This window comes from Nicotiana tabacum, chromosome 15 (genome assembly GCF_000715075.1).
Source record: "Nicotiana tabacum cultivar K326 chromosome 15, ASM71507v2, whole genome shotgun sequence".
NCBI lineage: Eukaryota > Viridiplantae > Streptophyta > Magnoliopsida > Solanales > Solanaceae > Nicotiana > Nicotiana tabacum.
The window spans coordinates 7,582,730-7,604,756 of NC_134094.1; the positions used below are offsets into that span (position 1 = coordinate 7,582,730).

At 39.3% G+C, this 22,027-nt stretch overlaps 1 protein-coding gene across 1 annotated transcript; it reads right to left on the bottom strand.

Annotated features, from left to right (window-relative positions):
- Positions 1 to 16,272: 16,272 nt before the first annotated feature.
- On the bottom strand, positions 16,273 to 21,210 carry LOC107807174 (uncharacterized). The gene is made up of 2 exons (XM_016631507.2): positions 21,071 to 21,210; positions 16,273 to 18,095 (listed from the first exon to the last, which is right to left on the bottom strand). The coding sequence occupies exon 2, from the start codon at positions 17,891 to 17,893 to the stop codon at positions 16,523 to 16,525; it is 1,371 nt and encodes a 456-aa protein (XP_016486993.1). The 5' UTR covers positions 17,894 to 18,095; positions 21,071 to 21,210; the 3' UTR covers positions 16,273 to 16,522.
- Positions 21,211 to 22,027: the final 817 nt, after the last annotated feature.

Here is a 22,027-nt window from a genome sequence, read left to right on the forward strand (position 1 = left end):
TTTGGAGAGTTTAGCATATCTTCCGGCAGCAGAGAGACCCTTGGTATTGGATGTTTAGGCCTTAGCGGACCAGCTTGTTAGACTGGATATTTCGGAGCCGAGTCCGGTATTGGATTGTGTGGTCTCCAAGTCTTCTCTTTATGACCGTATCAGGGAGCGTCAGTATGATGACCCCCACCTACTCGTTCTTCATGATAAGGTCTGACGAGGTGATGTTAGGGACATGACTATTGGTGATGACGGCGTGTTAAGGATGCAAGGCCGGATATGTGTGCCTAATGTAGATGGGCTTCGGGAGTTGATTCTTGAGGAGGCCCATAGCTCGCGGTATTCCATCCATCTGGGTGCCGCGAAGATGTACCAGAATTTGAGACAACACTATTGGTGAAGGCGGATGAAGAAGGATATAGTTGGGCTTGTGGCTCGGTGTCTCAACTGTCAGCAGGTTAAGTATGAGCATCAGAGACCGGGTGGCTTGCTTCAGAGGTTAGAGATCCCAGAGTGAAAGTGGGAGCGAATCACCATGGACTTCGTAGTTGGGCTCCCACGGACTTCGAGGAAGTTCGATGCTATTTGGGTGATTGTGGAACGGCTGACCAAGTCTACACACTTCATTCCAGTTGGTACTACTTACTCTTCAGAGCGGTTGGCGGAGATTTACATCCGAGAGATTGTTCGCCTGCATGGTGTCCCAGTTTCCATCATTTAAGATAGGGGCACTCAGTTTACATCGCAGTTTTGGAGGGCCGTGCAACGAGAATTGGGTACTTAGGTTGAGTTGAGCACAACTTTTCACCCTCAGACGGACGGCCAGTCCGAGTGCACTATTCAGATATTGGAGGACAAGTTGCGCGCTTGTGTCATTGACTTTGGGGTTTCATGGGATCAGTTTCTGCCGCTCGTGGAGTTTGCATATAACAACAATTATCAGTTGAGCATTTAGATGGCTCCGTACGAGGCTTTATATGGGAGGAGCTGTAGATCTCCATTAGGATGGTTTGAGCCAGGTGAGGCTAGGCTCTTGGGTACAGACTTGGTCCAGGATGCACTAGATAAGGTGAAATTAATTCAGGAGCGGCTTCGCACGGTGCAGTCTAGGCAAAAGAGCTACGTGGACAAGAAGGTTTGTGATGTGTATTTTATGGTTGGGGAAAAGGTTTTGCTGAAGGTATCACCTACGAAGGGTGTTATGAGGTTTGGGAAGAGGGGAAAGTTGATCCCCTAGTTTATTGGGCCTTTTGAGGTGCTTCAGAGGATAGGGGATGCGGCTTATAAGCTTGACTTGACACCCAGCTTGTCGAGTGTGCATCCAGTATTTCATGTTTCCAAGCTCCAGAAGTATGTTGGCGATTCGTCCCATGTTTTGGACTTCAGCACGGTTCAGTTGGAGGGTGATATGACTTATGATGTGGAGCCAGTGGCCATTTTGGATCGGCAGATTCGGAAGTTGAGGTAAAAGGATATAGCTTCAATGAAAGTGCAGTGGAGAGGTCAGCCTGTGGAGGAGGCTACCTGGGAGACCGAGCGGGAGATGCGGAGCAGATATCCATACCTATTTGAGGCTCCATGTATGTTTCTAGACCCGTTCGAGGACGAACGATTGTTTAAGAGGGGGAGGATGTAACGACCCGGCCAGTCGTTTCTAGAGTTATAGCCCCGTTTTCCTATTTCTGCTTCCTTTTATACTTTTCAGCTATATTATGATATATCAGGTTAGTTGGTTCGGGTCCGGAGTGATTTCAGAGTGAATTGAGATACTTAATCTCTAAAGTCAAAGCTTAAGTTGGAAACATCAACCGGATGTTGATTTATGTGTAAACGACCTCAAATTTGAATTTTCATGGTTTTGTTAACTTCGTTGGGTGATTTTGAAATTGGGAGAGCGTTCGGAATGAGATTTGGAGGCCCGTGGTAGAATTAGGCTTGAATTGGTGAAAGTTAGAATTTTGGAAATTTTGGTCGGTAGTGGAAATTTTGATATCAGGGTCGGAATGGAATTCCGGAAGTTGGAATAGGTTTGTGGTGTTAATTTTGACTTGTGTGTAAAATTTGAGGTCATTCGGACGTGGTTTAGCGGGTTTCTGCATCGTTGATGGAATTCGGAAGTTTAGAAGTCCTTAGGCTTGAATCCGAGCGTAAATTGGTGTTTTGATGTTGTTTTGAGTGATTTGATGATTTGATTAAGTTCGTATGATGCTGTGGGATATGTTGGTATGTTTGGTTGAAGTCCCGAGGGTCTTGAGTGAGTTTCGGATGGTTAACAAACCAATTATGGCCTTTGATAGATAGCTGATCTGTTGGTTTTTGCTGTTGCTGGTTTCATCTTACACGTTCGCGAGGTAGGTCTGGCGTTTGCAAAGAGTATCTGGAAATTTAGCGAAGTAAGGGACGCATTCGCGAAGGTTTAGGAATAGAGTGCATCGCGGATGCGAGATGAGTAAGGCGTTTGCGAAGATTATCTGGAAATTTAGCGAAGTAAAGGACGCGTTCGCGAAGGTTTAGGAATAGAGTGCATCGCGGATGCGAGATGAGTAACGCGTTCACGAAGAAGAGAAGAGGCAGTTGGGGACCCCATTCATTTGGTCTACACTTCGCGAGGATGAGGTCGCGTTCGCGAAGAGAAGGTCCAGTAAAGGTTCGCGTTCGCGTAGAAGGGATTTCTGGGAAAAGGCAGTTGTGCTTCGCGAACGCGAGTGTACTTCCGCATTCGCGAAGAAGGAAATCTAGGAAGCAGTGTTAAATTTCAAAATCGAGGGTTTGAACCCATTTTTCATATTTTGAGCTAGAGACCATGGATTTAGGTGATGTTTGAAAGTATTTTGAGGGAGTTGATTGTGGTAAGTGTTTCTCATTTGATTTTGGTTAAATTCCATGATTATATCTTGATTTTTATCATCCAAATTGTGATTTGGGGTGAAAAATGGGGGGGGAGGGGGAGTGGAAGAGTTCTTTAGATGGAATTTCTAGGTTTTAAAGGAGATTTGTTGTCGGATTTGAGTAAATTTGGTATGGTTAGACTCGTGAGTGAGTGGGCTTTCGGGTTTTGTGACTTTTGTCGGATTTTGAGACATGGGACCGAGGGCCGGGTTTGAGCCAATTTCAGGTTTTGAGTCTAATTTAGTAGTTTCTTTGTGGAATTGATTACTTTAGCATATATTAATGGTATTGTACTGCTTGTGGCTAGATTCGGGACGCTCAGAGGCCGATTCGAGAGGCAAGGGCATTACAGAGTAGAGATTTGCTCGGATTGAGGTAAGTAACGGTTGTAAATCTAGTTCTCTGGGTATGAAACCCCGGATTTTTGTGTCATGTGACTATTTGGAGGTGACGCACATGCTAGGTGACGGGCGTGCAATATTGGGCATTTATGACTTAGTCCGTCTCGTAGCAATTGTAAAGTTGAACAACCTATTGTAGCTATATGCTCTTTATGTGCTTTAGAAAGATTTACTGTAATTCATGCTAGATACCATGTCTAGGCCTTATTCCAGTATTGTTTGGACCCTTAGAGGTCATTTCTTGCTGTCCTCTCACTGCTTTAGTTGATATCCCGTACTCAGTCATGTTCATGCATTCTTACATCATAGCTCAGTCTCTGTTATTCTATTTGTTGCATCATGTTAATATAGTTTGGGTTGATTTCTTTGATTTCTGAGAGCCCGAGAGACTGGAGAGGTTTATGGCTGAGTGAGGCCGAGGGCCTATTTGTGAGGTATTGTACCTTAGCACGTGAGTTGTCCGTGCAGATTCTGATATGATATTATAGCACGTGAGTTGTCCGTGCAACACGTAAGTTGCCCGTGCAGATTATAGCGCTTGGGTTGTAGGAGCCCCTCCAGAGTCTGAACACCCCCATTGAGCGCATGTACCTACTGAGTGTGAGTGTCAAGTGACGAGTGCTGAGTGATTGGGAGGAATGAGCGATTGGGAGGCATGAGTAATTGTGAGGTTGGAGTGATTGGGAGGGCTGAGTGATGTTTTGCCTGAGGTGCGGTATATGATTTCATCATATGTGCTCATAGCTGCTTTGAGTCCTTGTTTGAGAACTGTTGAAAGATATTTTTATTGATTTTCACCTGAACTGGTTTTAAATAAGTTGATTTGACTTAAACACTGGTTTTTAAAGCATATTGTACTCTACGGAATTTTTGTGATATGAACTATACTTGCATCTAGCTCGTCACTATTTGTCAGCCTTTATTTACTGTTGCTACTTACTGAGTTGGTGTACTCACGTTACTCCCTGCACCTTGTGTGTAGATCCAGCCATTTCTGGCCACGGTAGCGGTTGTTGATATATTCAGTAGCGGATCATCGGAGATAGTAAGGTAGCTTCCTGGCGATCGCAACCCTGTTTTTCTCCTTCCTTATCTTCCCCTTAGTTGTATTGGTTGTTTTTTCCCGGACTATGCTAATCTTGATGTTATCAAACAGTTTGTAGTAGTTGCTCATGACTTAGTGACACCCCGATATCGGGCTATCTTTTCCGCATTTCTTATTTTTTATTTTGGTTTGAACTCTTTAATGAAGATTCTAGTAAATTAAAGCTTTGACTTATCTTTTAAATGAAATATCGATGTGTTTTGGATATGTGTCGGCTTTCCTAGTACCACGATAGGCGCCATCACGACGGGTTAGGTTTTGGGTCGTGACACTTCATAATCAACACATGGCCTTTGTGAAAATCCTTGTGCAACAAGGCATGCTTTTTATCTTTGTACCTCATTTTTCTCATTCCTCTTGTGTACAAAGACCCATTTATAGCCAAAAGGCTCAACACCATTAGGTGTTTGGACTACAGGCCCAAAACTTCATGTTTTGCAAGTGAATTCAACTCTGATTGGATTCTTCTTGCCATTTTGGTCAATCATGCCTTTGTCAACATTTTCTAACAGATTGAGGTTCAAGAGCCTCACTATGTTGCATAATGCTAGATGCAAAATTATATGCAAAGACATAATCCACTACTATATTTAACTGATTCAAATCTGTCTTAATATCGATTGAGTTTATTGATAGTTCTTTATTTTCTTGAGTCTCAGGCTCAATGATTTCCTCATGAATCTCAGGATTGGTTAAATTGTGGATTTGTTCATGAGACTCTTTCGTAGTGTCATCTTGATCATTAATTTTTCTTTTTCTAGGATTTCGATCCTTAGAACCCAATGATCTTCCATGTTTTAGGTGTGCTTTTGACTCATTAGCTATGACATTAGAAGATTTTCCAACATGGACATCAATACGTATTAGAACATTCTCTGTAGGGATATGTGATTTTGTTATCCTTTTCAGATCCTTAAATGTGTCTGGAATTTGATTTGCTATTTTCTGCAAATGAATAATCTTTTGCACCTCTTTTTCACAAATAGAGGCATGTGGATCAAGATTAGACAATGATGGATTTTCCCACAAAATTTCCCGTTTGGGTTCACCAATTTCTCCCCCTAATTTTGGGAAAATTGTCTCATCGAATCGACAGTCTGCAAATCGAGCAGTGAACAAATCCCCTGTTAATATTTCGAGGTAGCGAATAATGGAGGGTGATTGAAACCCAACATATATTCCTAACCTTCTTTGGGGACCCATTTTGGTACGATATACCGGTGCTACAGGCACATATACTGCACATCCAAAAATTCGTAAATGGGATATATTATGTTCATGACCCAAAACAAATTGGAATGGGGAATATTTATGATAATGTGTCGGTGTGAGACGAACTAGCATTGCTGCATGCAAAATGGCATGACCCCAAACAGAAGTGGGTAACCTCGTTTTCATAAATAACAATCTTGCTATTAATTGTAGATGTTTAATCAGAGATTATGCAAGGCCATTTTGAGTGTGAACATGAGCTACAGGATGTTGCACTTTTATCCCAATTGATAAGAAATAATCATTAAATGCTTGGATGAAAACTCAACAGCATTATCAAGTAGAATAGACTTAACTGGATTATCAAGAAATTGTGCCCGTAATCGAATTATTTGTGCCATTAATTTTGCAAACGCCAGGTTTGCGAGATGATAATAAGCACACATGAGACTATCTAGAAGATGCATCTATTAAGACCATAAAATATCTAAACGACCCACTAGGTGGATGAATAAGTCCATAAATGTCCCCTTGTATACGTTCCAAAAACGCAGGAAACTCAATCCCAACCTTTGTTAGTGATGGTCTAATAATTAACTTGCCTTGATAACAAGAAGTCCAAGAAAATTCATTATTTAAAAAAAAAAATTAATTATTTAATGGATGCCCATTTGAGTTTTCTATAATTCGTCCCATCATAATTGATCCAGGATGTCCCAATCGATCATGCCAAAGTACAAAAGTATTGGAATCAATAACCTTTTGGTTTACGATAGAATGTGCCTCAATTGCACTAATTCTTGTCCAATACATGCCACAAGATAAAGATGGCAACTTCTCAATAACTTTTTTTCTGGCCAGAGACATTCTTAGTAACGATGATATATTCAAGATTATTCTCATCTATTGTCTCAATATGATATCCATTTCGGCGGATATCTTTAAAACTCAACAAGTTCCTCTTGGACTTGGAAGGAGAACATTGCATTATCTATGATAAGTATTGTTCCCCTAGATACATTATAGTAGCTCTTCCAAAGCCTTCAATTAGGTTACTGCTACCAGAAATTGTAGTAACATCTTCCTTACACATAGTTAAATGGGAGAAATATTTCTTCTCTTTGAATATTGTACGTTTCGCAAATGAATCAATTAAACAAATATTTTTACAAATAAACTTTGATCCAAGTTTGCTTTATGAGGTATCCATATTTGCTTACCATAGTTTGACATACAAAAGAAATATGCGAATAAACATTAGTATCTTCAGAGAAAAAGGAAAAGAAACAAAGTTAAACCAGTGATTCAATAATGACTTTTAATACAATTTCGAGCAAACTTTGATTATGATATAAATAAGTACGTTGCTATATAATATTGTAATTAATTAGATGAATTTTAAATGGACATAAGAGTGTAAAAATATTTAATTGCAGCTAATATATAGTTAAATCCAACGTAAATCGTAATACTTTCATCACAAAGGACTGTGCACCTAATGACTACTGTTAGAACGAACAAAATTGTCACGACCCAATTTCACCTATAGGTCGTGATGGCGCCCAACATCACCGCTAGGCAAGCCAACTAGTGAATTAGACATACTATTCCTCTTTTAATAAGTTTCCGAGCAATTAAGCTTTCCTGATTTGCAAGATTTGAGAAAATAAAAGGTTTAAATAAATAAAACCAAAGTAGTAATTCAATACCACAATTCTACTAGTGTGTGTGCCAAGATCTGGTGTCACAAGTATATGAGCATCTAGTAGATTATACAAAATTTCATCTGTTGTTTGAAATTGAAATAGACATGATACAAATACAAAAGAGAGACACTAGGTGTTGCAGTACGGCTAAGGAAAAGCAGCTCACCACTATGCCTCGAGGTAACGGGTATGTGCGCCGGTAGGACCGCCTAATGCAGCTGGCTCATATCCTGCACAAAAAGTACAGCAAGTGTAGTATGAGTACGTAAACAACGTGTACCCAGTAAGTATCAAGTCTAATCTCGAAGAAGTAGTGACGAGAGGTCGACTTCGACACTTACTATAGATCAATAATATTCAGATAAGATCTTTAAATAAATATTGAATATATAAATAAATTCAAATCATCTCAACAAGCAGAAGCAAATAATTCTTTTACAGTTATATAATTTCCAAATAAGTCATTCCCTTTAAAAGTTGTAACCTTACAAGCCACAACAAAATATTAATGATAGCAAGTATTATTATTAAGCACGATTTATGCCGAGGTCATACAGCCCAATTCAGAGTGACGTGTATACTGCCGAGGGACGTGCGACACGATCCATAGATACATCTATCTACTGCCGAGCCATTCGGCCCGCTCCACAAGAAGAGAAGTATACTTTATAAGCATTTGACTTAACATGATTAAGGATTTATATACAAAGTAATACAAATTTCATTAACTACTTTTCACAATTTCTCTAACAAATTCTAATATAATTTAAGCATTTTAACTTAACAAGTATGGTGCAAAAATTCCAAATAGTTCATGCATTGGGTCCTAAAACTACCCGGACATAAGCATAACTAATAGTTACGTATGGACTCTCGTTACCTCGTACGTACGTAGCCCCCACAATTACAAACAAATATTTATTTACAACACCTATGGGGTAAATTTTCTCTTACAAGGTTAGATAAGAGACTTACCTCGTCTCAAAGCTCACTTCCCAGTCACAATTTCGCGCTAAAGTATCAATTTGGCACCGAAAAATCCGAAACTAGCCAAATGTTATATAATTTAATCAATACATGGTCAAAATTTCATAATTTGTCTTTTAGAGTAATTACCCAACTCAATTTGAAAAAATTCCTAAAATTCACCCGGGCCCACGTGCCCGGATTCCAAAAAATTTCCGAGGAAATCGTTACCCATAACCTTAAGAACTCAAGTATACAATTTTCATATCATTCCATAATCATCTTCATGGTAAAATTTTTATTTTTATCAAAACTTAAGTTTTTTCATCTAACCCACGATTTTCCACAATTTATATATTAAAATCTACCCATAATCTATGTATTTAACTCATAATAGGTAGAATTTATTTACCTCTAAGTTGATAAGTGAATACCCCGCTCAAGAAGCTCAGAAATTGCCCAAGGATGAAGAAAATGGGCTCAAAAATGGCTGAGCCCCGTTTTAAAAACATTATGCCCGGCACAGAAAAATCCTTCTTCGCGAACGCGATAAGGGCCTCAGGTTCGCTAAGGCAAACCTCCCAGGCCCAGAAATTTCCCTTCGAGAACGCGTCAGGGGAATCACGAACGCGAAGGCTTACTTGGCCTACCTTTCGCGAACGCGAAGGGTAAATATGCTGACCCCCCTCCAGGCCCGTTCCTTTTATGCGAACGCGAGATGGCCTTCGCGAACGCGAAGGTCTGGGATCCCCAAGCTTAGCGAATGCGACCCCCTTCCCACGAACGTTAAGGGTAACTGCCTAGCTCTCCAAATCCTTCATTGCAAACGCGAGAGTTTTACCGCATTCGCGAAGAAGGAAATCAGAACTGGAAAATTTTGGTTTTTCCAACTTAGCTCTGGGTGGTTAAAAACTCATCCGAGCCACTCGGAACCCCGTCCAAATGCACCAACAAGTCCATAAACGAAATACGGACCTGCTCGAATTCTCAAAACGCGTAAAATAACAGCGAAACTAGAAATTTCACCTCAAAACCAAATTGAATCAAAATATAAACTTCAAATTTTAAAATTGCTACGAACGCGCCGAATCATACTTAGACTACTCAGAGTGACACCAAATTTTGCGTGCAAGTCTTAAATCACCATACTGAACTATTCCTAGGCTGGGAATTCCAAACGGACCTCAATTACTCCAAAACCTACTCCAAACCAAATTTGAAGAACTTTAAACCTTCAATTAGCCAGCTTTCACTATTAAGCGCTGAAACGCTCATGGATTGTCCAAAACCCAATTCGAGCATACGCCCAAGTCCAAATTCATCATACGAACCTATTGGAACCGTCAAATCTCGATTCTGGGGTCGTTTACTCAAAATGTTGACCGAAGTCAAACTTAGCCTTTTTAAAGCCAACTAAGGAACCAAGTGTTCCGATTTCAATCTGAACCCTTCCAAATCCCGAACTAATCATCCCCGCAAGTCATAAAACAGTAAAAGCACATACGATGAGTCTTACTTAGGGGAACGGGATTCTAAAAGGTAAAACGATCGATTGGGTCGTTACATTCTTCACCTCTTAAACAAACGTTCGTCCTCGAACAGGTTTAGAATCATACCTGGAGTGCCAAACAAGTGTGGATATATTCTCTGCATGTCCTCCTCGGCCTCCCAAGTCGCTTCCTCGACTGGTTGACCCCGCTACTGAACTTTTACCCCAAAAATCTTCTTGGACCTCAACTGGAGAACCTGCCTATCAATAATGCTAGCTGGCTCTTCCTCATAACCCAAGCTCTCATCTAGCTGAACCGTGTTGAAGTCTAACACATGCGACAGGTCAGCATGATACCTCCGGAGCATAGATACACGGAATACCAGATGAACTCCCGATAGACTGGGAGGCAAGGCAAGCTCGTAAGCAACATCCCCAACTCGTCTCAATACCTCAAATGGGTCTATAAAACTTGGGCTCAACTTGCCCTTCTTCCTGAACCTCATGATTCCATTCATCGGCGAAATCCATAAATGATAAATCACGTACTTTCTGATCCGCGTAACTCTTATGTCTGGACTGTGCAGTAAGAAATCACTCCTGAATCAACTTTACCTTTTCCAAGGCATCATTCACCAAATCCCTACCATATAACTTGGCCTCGCCGAGATCAAACCATCTGATGGACGAACGACATCGCCGACCGTATAGAGCCTCAAATAGAGCCATCTCGATGTTGGATTGGTAACTGTTGTTATAAGCAAACTCGGCCAAAGGCAAGAAATGATCTCACTGCCCTCCAAAGTCAATCACACATGCTCTGAGCATCTCCTCCAAGATCTGAACTGTTTGCTCCGACTGCCCGTCGGTCTACGGGTGAAAGGCTCTGATAAGCTCTACACAGGTCAACAATTCACTCTGCACTGCTCTCCAGAAATGTGAAGTAAACTTAGGGGCCCTATATGATATGATGGAAACGGGCACACCATGCAACCGAACTATCTCCTGAATATAAATTTGTGCCAACCTCTCTGAAGTATACGTAGTCACAACCAGAATAAATTGTGCCTTGATCAACCTGTTGACAATGACCCAAACTGTATCAAATTTTTGCAAGGTCCGTTGCAACCCAACTACGAAGTCCATAGTAATGCGCTCCCATTTCCACTCCGGTATAGTCATCTGTTGAAGTAGGCCATCTGGCCTCTGGTGATCATACTTAACCTGCTGGCAATTTAGTCACCTAGCTACATACTCAATTATGTCCTTCTTCATCCGCCGCCACCAATAATGTTGCCTCAGGTCGCGATACATCTTTGTAACACCTGGATGAATAGAATACCGAGAACAGTGTGCCTTCTCTAGGATCCTTTCCCTCAGCCCATCCATATTAGAAACATATAGACGACCCTGGAGTCACAGAACACCATCTTCTCCGATAGTAGCCTCCTTGGCACCACCCCGCAGTATCGTCTCTCGGAGAACCAACAAGTGTGGATCATCAAACTGGTGAGCCTTGATCTGCTCAAATAGTGAAGGCTGGGCAACAACACGGGCAAGAACTCGGTTGGGCTCTGAAATATCCAACTCACAAGTCTGTTAGCCAAGGACTAAATGTCCAAAGCTAGAGGTCTCTCCTCTGCTGAAATGAATGCCAAACTACCCATACTTTCTACCTTTATGCTCAAGGCATCCACCACTAAATTCGCCTTGCCCGGATGATAAAGGATGGTAATATCATAATCCTTCAGTAACTCAAGCCACCTGCGCTGCCTCAAATTGAGATCACTTTGCTTGAACAAATACTGCAAGTTGTGATGATTAGTGTAAACCTCATAGGACACCCCATAAAGATAATGCCTCGAGATCTTAAGAGTGTGAACAATCGCAACCAACTCAAGTCATGCACCAGGTAATTCTTCTTGTGGGGCTTCAGCTGACATGAAGCATATGCAATAACTCGTCCCTCTTGCATCAATACATAACCCAAGCCAACGCGTGAAGCGTCGCAATACATTGTATACACCCCTGAACTGGAAGGCAACACAAACACCGATGCTGAAGTCAATGTGGTCTTGAGCTTCTGAAACCTCACCTCATAATCATCGGATCATCGGAACGGAGTACCCTTTTAGGTCAATCTAGTCAAAGGTGTTGCAATAGATGAAAAACCCTCCACAAACCGATGATAATAACCTCCTAATCTCAGTCGCTGAAGTGAGACGATGCCAATTCTGAACTGCCTGGATTTTTTTGGGATCAACCTTAATACCCTCACCTGATACAATATGCCTCAAGAATGCTATAGAGTCTACACAAAACTCACACTTGGATAACTTAGCATATAACATTTGTTTCCGCAAGGTCTAAAGCACCACTCCTCAAATGCTGCTCATGCTCCTCCATACTATGCGAGTAGATCAAAATGTCATCAATGAAGACAATGACAAATGAATAATTATGTGGCATGAACACCATGTTCATCAAATCTATAAACGTCGCCTGGGAGTTAGTCAAACCGAAGGACATCACCAAAAACTCATAATGGCCATATCTAGTCAGGGAAGCAATCTTCAGAATATCTGAATCCCATATCTTCAACTGATGGTATCTCGATCTCAAGTCGATCTTAGATAACACTCTGGCACCCTGTAACTGGTCAAACAAATCATCAATACGTGGCAACGGATACTTATTCTTAATGGTAACTTTGTTCAATTGGCGATAATCAATACACATCTGCATAATCCCATCCTTCTTCTTCACAAATAATATCGGTTCACCCCAAGGCGACACACTCGGCCTGACGAACCCATTTGCCAACAACTCCTAAAGTTGTTCCTTCAACTCTTTTGGAGCCATACGGTACGGTGGGATAGATATAGGCTGGGTACCTGGAGACAAGTCAATACAGAAATCAATATCACGATCTGGTGGCATGCCTGGAAGATCAGAAGGAAACACATCAGAGAACTCTCGGACTACGGGCAATGAATCAATCACCGGAGTCTCTGCAGTAGTGTCCCGAACATATAGGCCAGATAAGCCAAACAACCCTTCTCGACCATGTGTCGATCCTTCAGAAATGAAATAACTCGACTAGATGCACTGGCAGACGAACCCTTCCACTCCAATTTAGGCAACTCTGGCATCGCCAAGGTAACAGTCTTGGCATGGAAATCTAGGATGGCATGATATGGAGATAACCAGTCCATGCCCTTGATGATATCAAAGTCGATCATCTCAAGCAGTAGAAGATCTGTTCTAGTCTCGTCACCACAGAAAGTAACAATGCAGGACCGGTATATCCGATCCATAACAACAGAATCGCCCACAAGAGTGGACACATAAACAGGAGTGCCCAAACACTCACGAGAAACACCCAGGAAATGAGCAAACCGAGATGAAACATAGGAATACGTAGACCCTGGATCAAATAATACTGAGGCATCTCTATCGCAGACAAAAATAATACTTGTGATCACGGTATCTAAGGCCTTTGCATCTGGTCTGGCCGGAAAAGCATAGAACTTAGTTGGAGCGCCACCTGACTGACCTCCACCTGGTTGGTCTCCACCTCTAGGACGCCCCTACCCACCTGACCTGGCTGGCCTCTAGGTGGCTGGACAGCTGGTGGAACAACTGGTGTTGTAATCATAGGATGTTGACCCTGTTGCACTGCCCTACCCCGAAGCCTGGAGCAGAACCTCCGCACATGACTGTGATCTCCACACTCGAAATAACCTCTCGGTACGGTGGCCTGTTGACCTGAAGTCTGGCCGTGATGACCCGAATACCCACTGGAGGAACCCTGAATAGCTGGAGAGCAGTAGGAACTCTCTGGCTTAGCACTGAAATAAGGCCGCACTGGAACACACCGAGAAGGCGGCAATGCTGGGTATGGGGGACCGTTGGACTGACCTCTCACAAACTGACCTCTACCCCCAGCTGGAGCACCTCTGAACTCCCCAGAATATCAGAACCGCTTATCTCTCATAGCCTATTCTCGGCTACGCTGACGCACACCCTCGATCATCCGGGCTATCTCTACAACTAGCTCGTAAGAAGTCCCTATCTCAACCTCTCGGGCCATAGTGGCCTGAAGACCAGTGTGCAAACCCGCAACAAACCTCTGTACTCTCTCTACATCAGTAGGTCATAAGTGCATGGCAAGACAACTCAGAGAATCTCGCCTCATAGTCGGTCACTGACATCTAACCTTGTTGGAGCTGCTCGAACTGAAACCACAACTCTTCCCTTTGGGAGGGTGGAATATACCTATCCAGGAAGATACGGATGAACCTGTCCCAAGTCATGGGAGGAGAATCTGCTGGTCTGCCAAGAAGATAGGACTGGCACCATCTATGGGCCCTGCCTTCCAGTTGAAAAGTAGTAAAGTCTACCCCATGGGACTCCAATATCATCATGTTGTGCAGTCTGTCCCTACACCGATCAACGAAGTCCTGGGGATCCTCATGTCGCTCACCCCCAAAAAAGGAGGTTGTAGCCGATCAACGAAGTCCTGGATTGGCTTATTTTAAGTGCTTTTAAGACAAAATAACTTTTAAGTTATTTTGTAGTGTTTGGATAAAGAGCTCGTTTGGATTAGCTGATTTAAAGTAGCTGATAAACATTAGGTGCTAAAAAGCACTTCTAAGTGTTGAAACTGATTTAATAAATAAGCAGTTACATGTTTGGATATAAGTGCTGAAATTGATAATAAGTTGCTGCAATATTTGATAAAAAAAAAGTGTTGATAAGCTCTTTTTCTAGTAAAATGACTTAAATAACCTTAGAACTGTTTACACTTATAAGGGCGTAATTTATTCAAAATTTTAGATACTAGATCGATTCAAATACAAAATATTCTATTTGTCATTTTATTTTAAATACAATTGTGCTTAGATAGGATAATTTTTATGATAAATATAATTTATTTTATGATAAGCATATAATCATAAGTTATAATAATTAATAAATTGACAAAGGTTTCTTAGTAAAAAATAAACCTAAATAGGATAAAATCTTTGAAGAGAAACAAACATTGTCTTCATTACCACAACACTTAGAAAGCAATACACCAAAATTTTTATATGTCATCATTTATTACATATAGTTCAAAGATTAATACACAATCACATAGATACAAATATGCAAAAGGAATAGAGAATTTGCTTATCTTAAATAGTCAATGAGAATTACAGACTTGAAGAGGGGGGAGGGGGGTTAGGTTGTAAAAATACTTGAGGCAGCGAGTATCGATGTAATAGTTTTGTTCCAAAGAGGAATATTTTAAGGATAAAATAGTAAAAATCTTGGTCAAACTTAAAGTGCTTATAAGCTAAAAATTCATAAGCTGGGGGTGACCAGCTTTTGGCTTTTGGCTTATTTTTGACTTATAAGCACGTTTAACTTTACCAAACGCGTAGATAAGCCGCAAAGTACTTATAAGCTAGTTTGACCAGCTTACAAGCTTAGCCAAACTCAAAGTAAAAAGTGCTTTTAAGTTAAAATGACACTTGTTTAACACTTATTTTTAAGTTAAAATGACAAAAACATGCCAAAAGCCAAAAGATAGAATTCCTAATTTATAACTTAAAAGCTATTTTGGCTTAAAATTCACTCCAAATGGGCTCTAAGTTATTTAATGACCAGTCAATTCTCTTTTTCTTTCAACAAAACCCAACAGATGATTACTTGTATATTTTACGAGCCATCCGTAGTTAGTTTTATTGAGTTCTAGAAACTGAGGTGGAATGAATAAAAATTTATCCATTCTTAACTAGAAGTCTCATGTAAGAGCTTTAGGAATGAATTATTTTTAGCAGAGATCGTCTTCCCCTTTAATAGGCTTTACGCGTAACAAATTCAGATTAGTAGAAACTTCAATATAGATAACGAACCCCGAGTTGAAAACCAAAAATAAAAAAAAATAATAATAATAATAGAAACTGGCTTTGTCATTCGTTATCCCATTAACTTCTATAAATCTTTACTTGCTTTAGTTGCAACTATTTACTTACTTTAGTTGTAATTCTAATTTCTAAGACCTTACATGCAGATTAGAGGTGGTGGAGTTAAGGTGCAAATACAGCAAAGTCAAAATTGTAGGAACATTATTGTGCATTACAGGGGCAATTCTAATGAGCCTAATGCAAAGTAGCTCAAATGCTCACATACCAAAAAAAGAGGCTCAGTTTTCTTTTATCATCTCCACCAAGGGTTCAATCTATCTCATGTCAGCAATCTTAGAGTTATCAAGCAGTGTAGTTTTACAGATACAGACAGCAATAACTAAGTAATATTCTAATTACTACTAGGAAACTGCAAATTGATGAGGGACCAAAATTAGCAAGGAACAAAAGTCTCCCTAATTTCCTTGCTAACTGTTAGCAAGGATGAGACAGTATTCCTTGTTAAATTTAGCAAGGCCAGAATCTCTGCTAATAAAGGCATCACTAGTTTTTAGCGGATGGGACATTAGAAGAACAAGGAAAGAAAAGGACCCCAAAAAAAGAGGAAAAAAGAGTGGCAGAAGTTTGTAAACAACAATAGTCCATACAGTGACGAATCTAGTGTGCTACGCCTGCACTCAATGTCTTCAATTTGAACTATATATAGTTGAATGAATTTTAAAATATATACTTATGGCACGTTCAAACGGAAAATAAAGGGGTACAGGATTACCCCATTTAAAAACCTGGATCCGCCTCAGAATACATATTCCTTGAGCATCTCTCTCTATAGAAACGTCCGTGCTGACACTTCATGGAACAAGTGGTTTTCTATCCCAGGCCTCTCTTGCTCCAACCAAATCAGGACGGTATCTCTTAGCTAACACTTCTACTTGTGCAGCAAATGACTTGTTTTCATGTTGACTTATTTGACGAACCATCTGTTTCCATCTTTTTCGACATAACTCTCCATCCCTGTGGTGAAGAAGATTGTCCCAATCCACGTCCTCTATGCAGCACGGATCCAGTTCAAAAAGGGCATCAATTAGGCGATAGTCATCAGTGTTTGCCCATTCACCTGCGGCCACCATCGGTGATGTTAATTGTTTGTACCATTTAACGTAGCAACATACACTATTCCTGGTGGACAATTTGTCACTAACTTTACTCCAGCTAATATTGTCCCGTAACATCCCATGCTTAGATTTCTTCTCTTCACAGAGCTTCAGTAGCAGATCAGCGTTTACCAAATCAAACAAAGTCTGGATTTCCTCCTGAGCCCAATTTCCTTTCTTCTGATTGGCCAGTTTTATCCTATTCCATGCATTTCCCACATGACTCGAATGTCTCCCAAGTTCATCGGCCAAGACCTTCCACTTGGTTCCATGTTCTTCATGGAACTTTCGTATCATCTCATACTCTTCTTCAGTATATTTACGCTTCTCACCACTTCGAAATAATCGTTGTGCACGCTGATAAACTGCGCCATAAGGTCTGTACGGTATAGCACTCCCTATTTTTTTCCAGCAGCCCCTTACTTCAGGATGAGATATACAGTTCATAACCTTTTGCAATCCTTCTTTGCCCAAGTTATGTACCTCGATGTATCTATAAACAGCGTCTTTGACAATTTCATCTTCTTCTTTTGTGAACCATTTGCCGTACAGTAATTTTTCTTCGTTAATTTCATGCTTCTCATCACTTGGATAAACAGATGGAGGGAAAACCTGAACATCACCTGAAAATTTCACTCTTTTTTCACTCCTTTCATGTGAAAGATCTTTAGAATTGCTTCCTAATTTTTTCTTTTTCCTCTTTCTGATAGTAGCATCATCTGTTTTGTTATCTTCTATCTCTACTATGGTTGAAACATCACCTTGATTGACTCCAGTCACAATATCTACCTGTCCATCCTCTTTTTTCCTCTTCTCCTTCCTTCTCTTCCTCTTCATCTCACTATGCTGTGTCTCACTATCACTTTTATGAGCAATTGTTTTGGTGTCTACAAGTGCATCATGCATTTTCTCCCACTCATTCTTGAATGTATTTTTCTTCTTCACAATATTTTCAACAGCATCCTCGCACCTGTCTATACTGGACTTCCCAGGCTGTTTTCCACCAGCTCTTTCTTTCTTTCTCTTGATGTCACCATCTTCACTTTCTCCGGGTGCTTTAATTCCCATCTTTTCCTTATCCCTTTCTTTCCTGATAGTGATACCTACAAAAGAGAGCTTCTATTTGTTGGAAATTAAATCACGCTCAACGGCTTTAACATCACCCTTTGTCACCCCTAAACCAGTGGTGCTAGCACTCTTTTTCCTTTTCTTGGATTCTTCTCCAACTTCATGAGCATACTCTTCTTGCAATGCACCAAAAACGATTTCTCTGCAGAAGGAGAAAGAGAGAAAAAGCATGGTTAGGAGACCGAGTATACTGCTACCCCCTGATGAGATTACCATAACCCACTTAAAATATTTAAAATTTAGTTTACTTTTGTTTCGTATTATCCAATTCAATTGAAAGTAAAAGCAACACTCAATAAACTACTTACTTCAAGACCGAAGTTCTCAATTTCGGAGTTTCTGATTTTAAGTATCAAGTTGCACAGAAGAGTCAATGTTATTTCAGACACTAACCCCAAAACAAAATATTAAATCTAACATCTGTAAAAACGAAAAACTGTTTCAGTTCCCATATTACCATCACAAATTAGAATGGCTATTCAATTAAAGCATGGCGCTAAAACTCCAAAGAATAAGGAAATATATCCCACCTTTAAGTGCACATAGAATTACCTAATCAATTTTAAGCACCAAACTAAAACCCTTCATGCTAGAAATTAGTCTCTAATATGAGACCTATATTTGTGACTAAATTTCTATCAAACTACCAAAACTTAAAACTGCTATTCTCTCTGGCAGTCTCCAAAAAACCTTTAAAACAGAAAGAGTTCCAAAAAATAATTCAAGAGGAGCAGTCTGACTGTACTTATCACCCCCCAAAAAAAAGGAACAGTATGAGTGCATAATTCCATAGACTCTTGAAACCTCAATATATGTGATAGAAAGAACATATCGATCTTTTTTTCTGGTGACAGTGGTGTCCGGCCAAATTGCTCGCACCTCTACAATTCCATCGGGTAACCTTCCCCACCAACGTTTAGGCGGATGGGAAGAAATCACTTGTGTCTCAAAGCATATCTATCTGATAAACCAGAACAATCAAGATCTTGCTAAATTTCTATAAGTTTAGCTTCCTTAAAGGCAGATAAAGTCCAAACAAATAGACTTCAGCATTCTATTATTTATACTTATTTAGTGAAAAAATTTTAATACATATAAAGAGCCTACGCAAAAGTTACTGGCTTCGGATGAACCTGTAACTAAAGCACTACATCTGCCTCTGTATTGATCACTCCCCAACAAGATATCTATCAGATCTAACAACTAAGATAACTGATTTTTTTTCCTTTCAGCGATGGGAATCAAACTTTGTAACTTATATAGCATTAAAAAGACCATCTTTTTTCCTCACCAGAAGAATATGCTACAATTTCAAAACTCAAACTCTCTTTCTAAACCCAAGAAAAAGTAACCAGTCAACTTCGAGAAGCCTAAAATCCTTTATCTTTGAACATTTTGTGGACACAAACTCAAGAAAAGGGGTTGGGAGCTATGTTGTGCGGACTCTTCAAAATCCCTGGCGCACCCATGTCGACACGACATAGTTGTGGGTGTGAGATCCACACAGGATGGTCTTGCACTGACTACACAATCCTGGCAAAGAATGGTTTTTAAAAAAAAAACATAGTACTTCGTTTCAAAGTTTATGAAATCTTTGCAAAAAATGTAGGATTGAAGAGAAATTGGTATGCATAAGACCTCCAACATTTGCATAATAGGAAGATAAATAATACCCAAAAATCAACAGCTTGACAAAAAAGACTTCGAAAGCTAAATGTTGTAGTCAAATTTGTCAAACCCGAATGTTCAAATCAATGGTGAGCAGGGATGTATAGGCCAAGTGCGAGAGCTCCAACAGGGTACACACTGCCTTGTGTACGGTAAGGGCATATATGGGCTAAAGTATTAACAAAGGGCAAATGTGCTCAATTTCGTATAGTACAAGGGCATATTTGGACATTTTTCGTACTTTTAAATTAAAAGCAACAGGCAGTAAACTACTTATTTTCTTGTTAGTGGCTAGCTCCAAGATCCCATCATAACATCTTGTAATGGAGTTAGCATATTTATTTTTGTAATCATTGCATCTACTTGATGCTTTTCAATAAAGCAACTTACCTTATCAAAAAAAAAAAAAATACTCCAGACTTGAGGATTATCTAACACTAGGGATTCTCTAGTGGTTATATCACTAATATACTAAGAGTCTTCTAGTAAGCACTAATATTTTAGTTAGTACTACCTATACGGATTTTCAACTTCCATTGTTTTCTATCTTTTTCTAGATTTGCTTGGATTCCGAGATTTCTACGTCTTTTGAGTTAACATATTTTCATGTGATTTTAGGTCTATTTCCTCTTTTAGCTCGTTCAATCATCATGTATTCATTCTAAGAACTGGTGCATCTAGAAGCCTATCTAACACGTGGCAAGTGACATTCTATCATTTTATCCTCTACATGTGATTTTAAGTCTATGTCTTCCTCGTTTAGCAACTTTAATTATCATGTTTTCACATCTAAGAGGTGATGCATCTGGAGGTCTACGTAACACGTGGACCATCTCAAACGACATTCTCTCATTTTACAGGAACGATGTGGCTTTACTTAACCAAAAAATAAGGGGGGGGGGGGGGTGTTGTTGATGGTATGAGTGATTATTTCCCATTGACCCTTGAAAACCTCAATTCATATCAATTAGATACCCATCAGATCTAACACCTAATATATTTGATTTCTTTTTCCCTTCTAAAGATGGGCACCAAACTTTGTAAACAACATAGCATTAAAAAGACCATCTTTTTTCCTTACCAGAACAAGCTGCAACAAACAGCAATATTATGTTACATTTCAAGACTCAAACTCACCTTTTTTTAATTAAAAAACTCACCTTGTATACCCAGAAACAGTAACCAATCAACTTCCTGAAGCCTAAAAATTCACCAAATTTAGGAGGCATTTGTTCAACACCACTTCTTGCAAAGAGTGAATTTCTAGTTGTTTTTTAAGTTTATGAAATGTTATGCGAAAAATCTATCAATTTTTTGCAAGAACTTCGTCGAAAGGACACCTTAACATTCGGATAATAGCAAGTGAATAAAAAAAATACCTAAAAATCACCAGCTTCAAAAAAAAATTAACTTCAAAAGCTTAAAATGTTGAAGTTAAATTTGTGAAACCTGAATGTTCAAAGGCAATGGCGGGCAGCAAGGAGTCACAGGCCAAGTGCGAGAGCTTGAACAGAGGTAGATACTGCCTTGTGGACAGCCCTAAAGTTTTCTCTTTGATTCATTTTATATTTTGAGGTATCTGATTAGCAGGTAGTTTAAGGGAGAAAGAAACATTTTTTATGCATACTGAAAGTATATTCATATGAAAATATATTAGTATTCTTTTTAATAACAAACTAAAACAATAGTGACATAAACTAAACATTAGTTGCGGAACTAAGTTGTTGTTTGGACATAAGAATTGTAAACATCCGGAAAAAAAGTGAAAAAAATTTCAAGTCATAATGTTATTTAATAATTAGAGTTGTATTTCGACATAAATACAATTTTGGATTGTTTTTAAAATTTTGTGAGTGCTTTGAAGTGAAAATTTTCAAAAATTAACTTTTTACAGCTTTTTAAATTTTCGAAAAATTCTAAAATTTATCTTCAACTAAAAATTAAAAATTTCATAATCAAACACTGACTTCGAAAAATAGCGAGTTTTTTTAAAAAAGAATATACAAAAATATTTTATCTGTGTGTTTAGTTCTATATATATATATATATATATATATGTTGAATTTCCTATATAGTTAGTTGTATTCACTCACTATCTAAGTTTGCTTTTTTTAATTTCTTTTTTTGAATCCCCTTACTATAGTATGGAAACATTAACTTTTTTCAACCTCATTTGATTGTAAAATAATTGTAAATATTGGTTTGGTTCTCAACATAACGAACTTTACTATTCGCAGTACTGGTGAAAAATAAAAAATTAATTTGAAAAGTATTTCAAGTGAATATAGTTTTAATCACAAATTTTCAGTTTTTTTTTCCAACTAAACTTCATGATCAAACACAACTACTTGTAAATATTCTTCTTCACCTTAACTGCAAATACTACGACAATATACTTCTTGATCG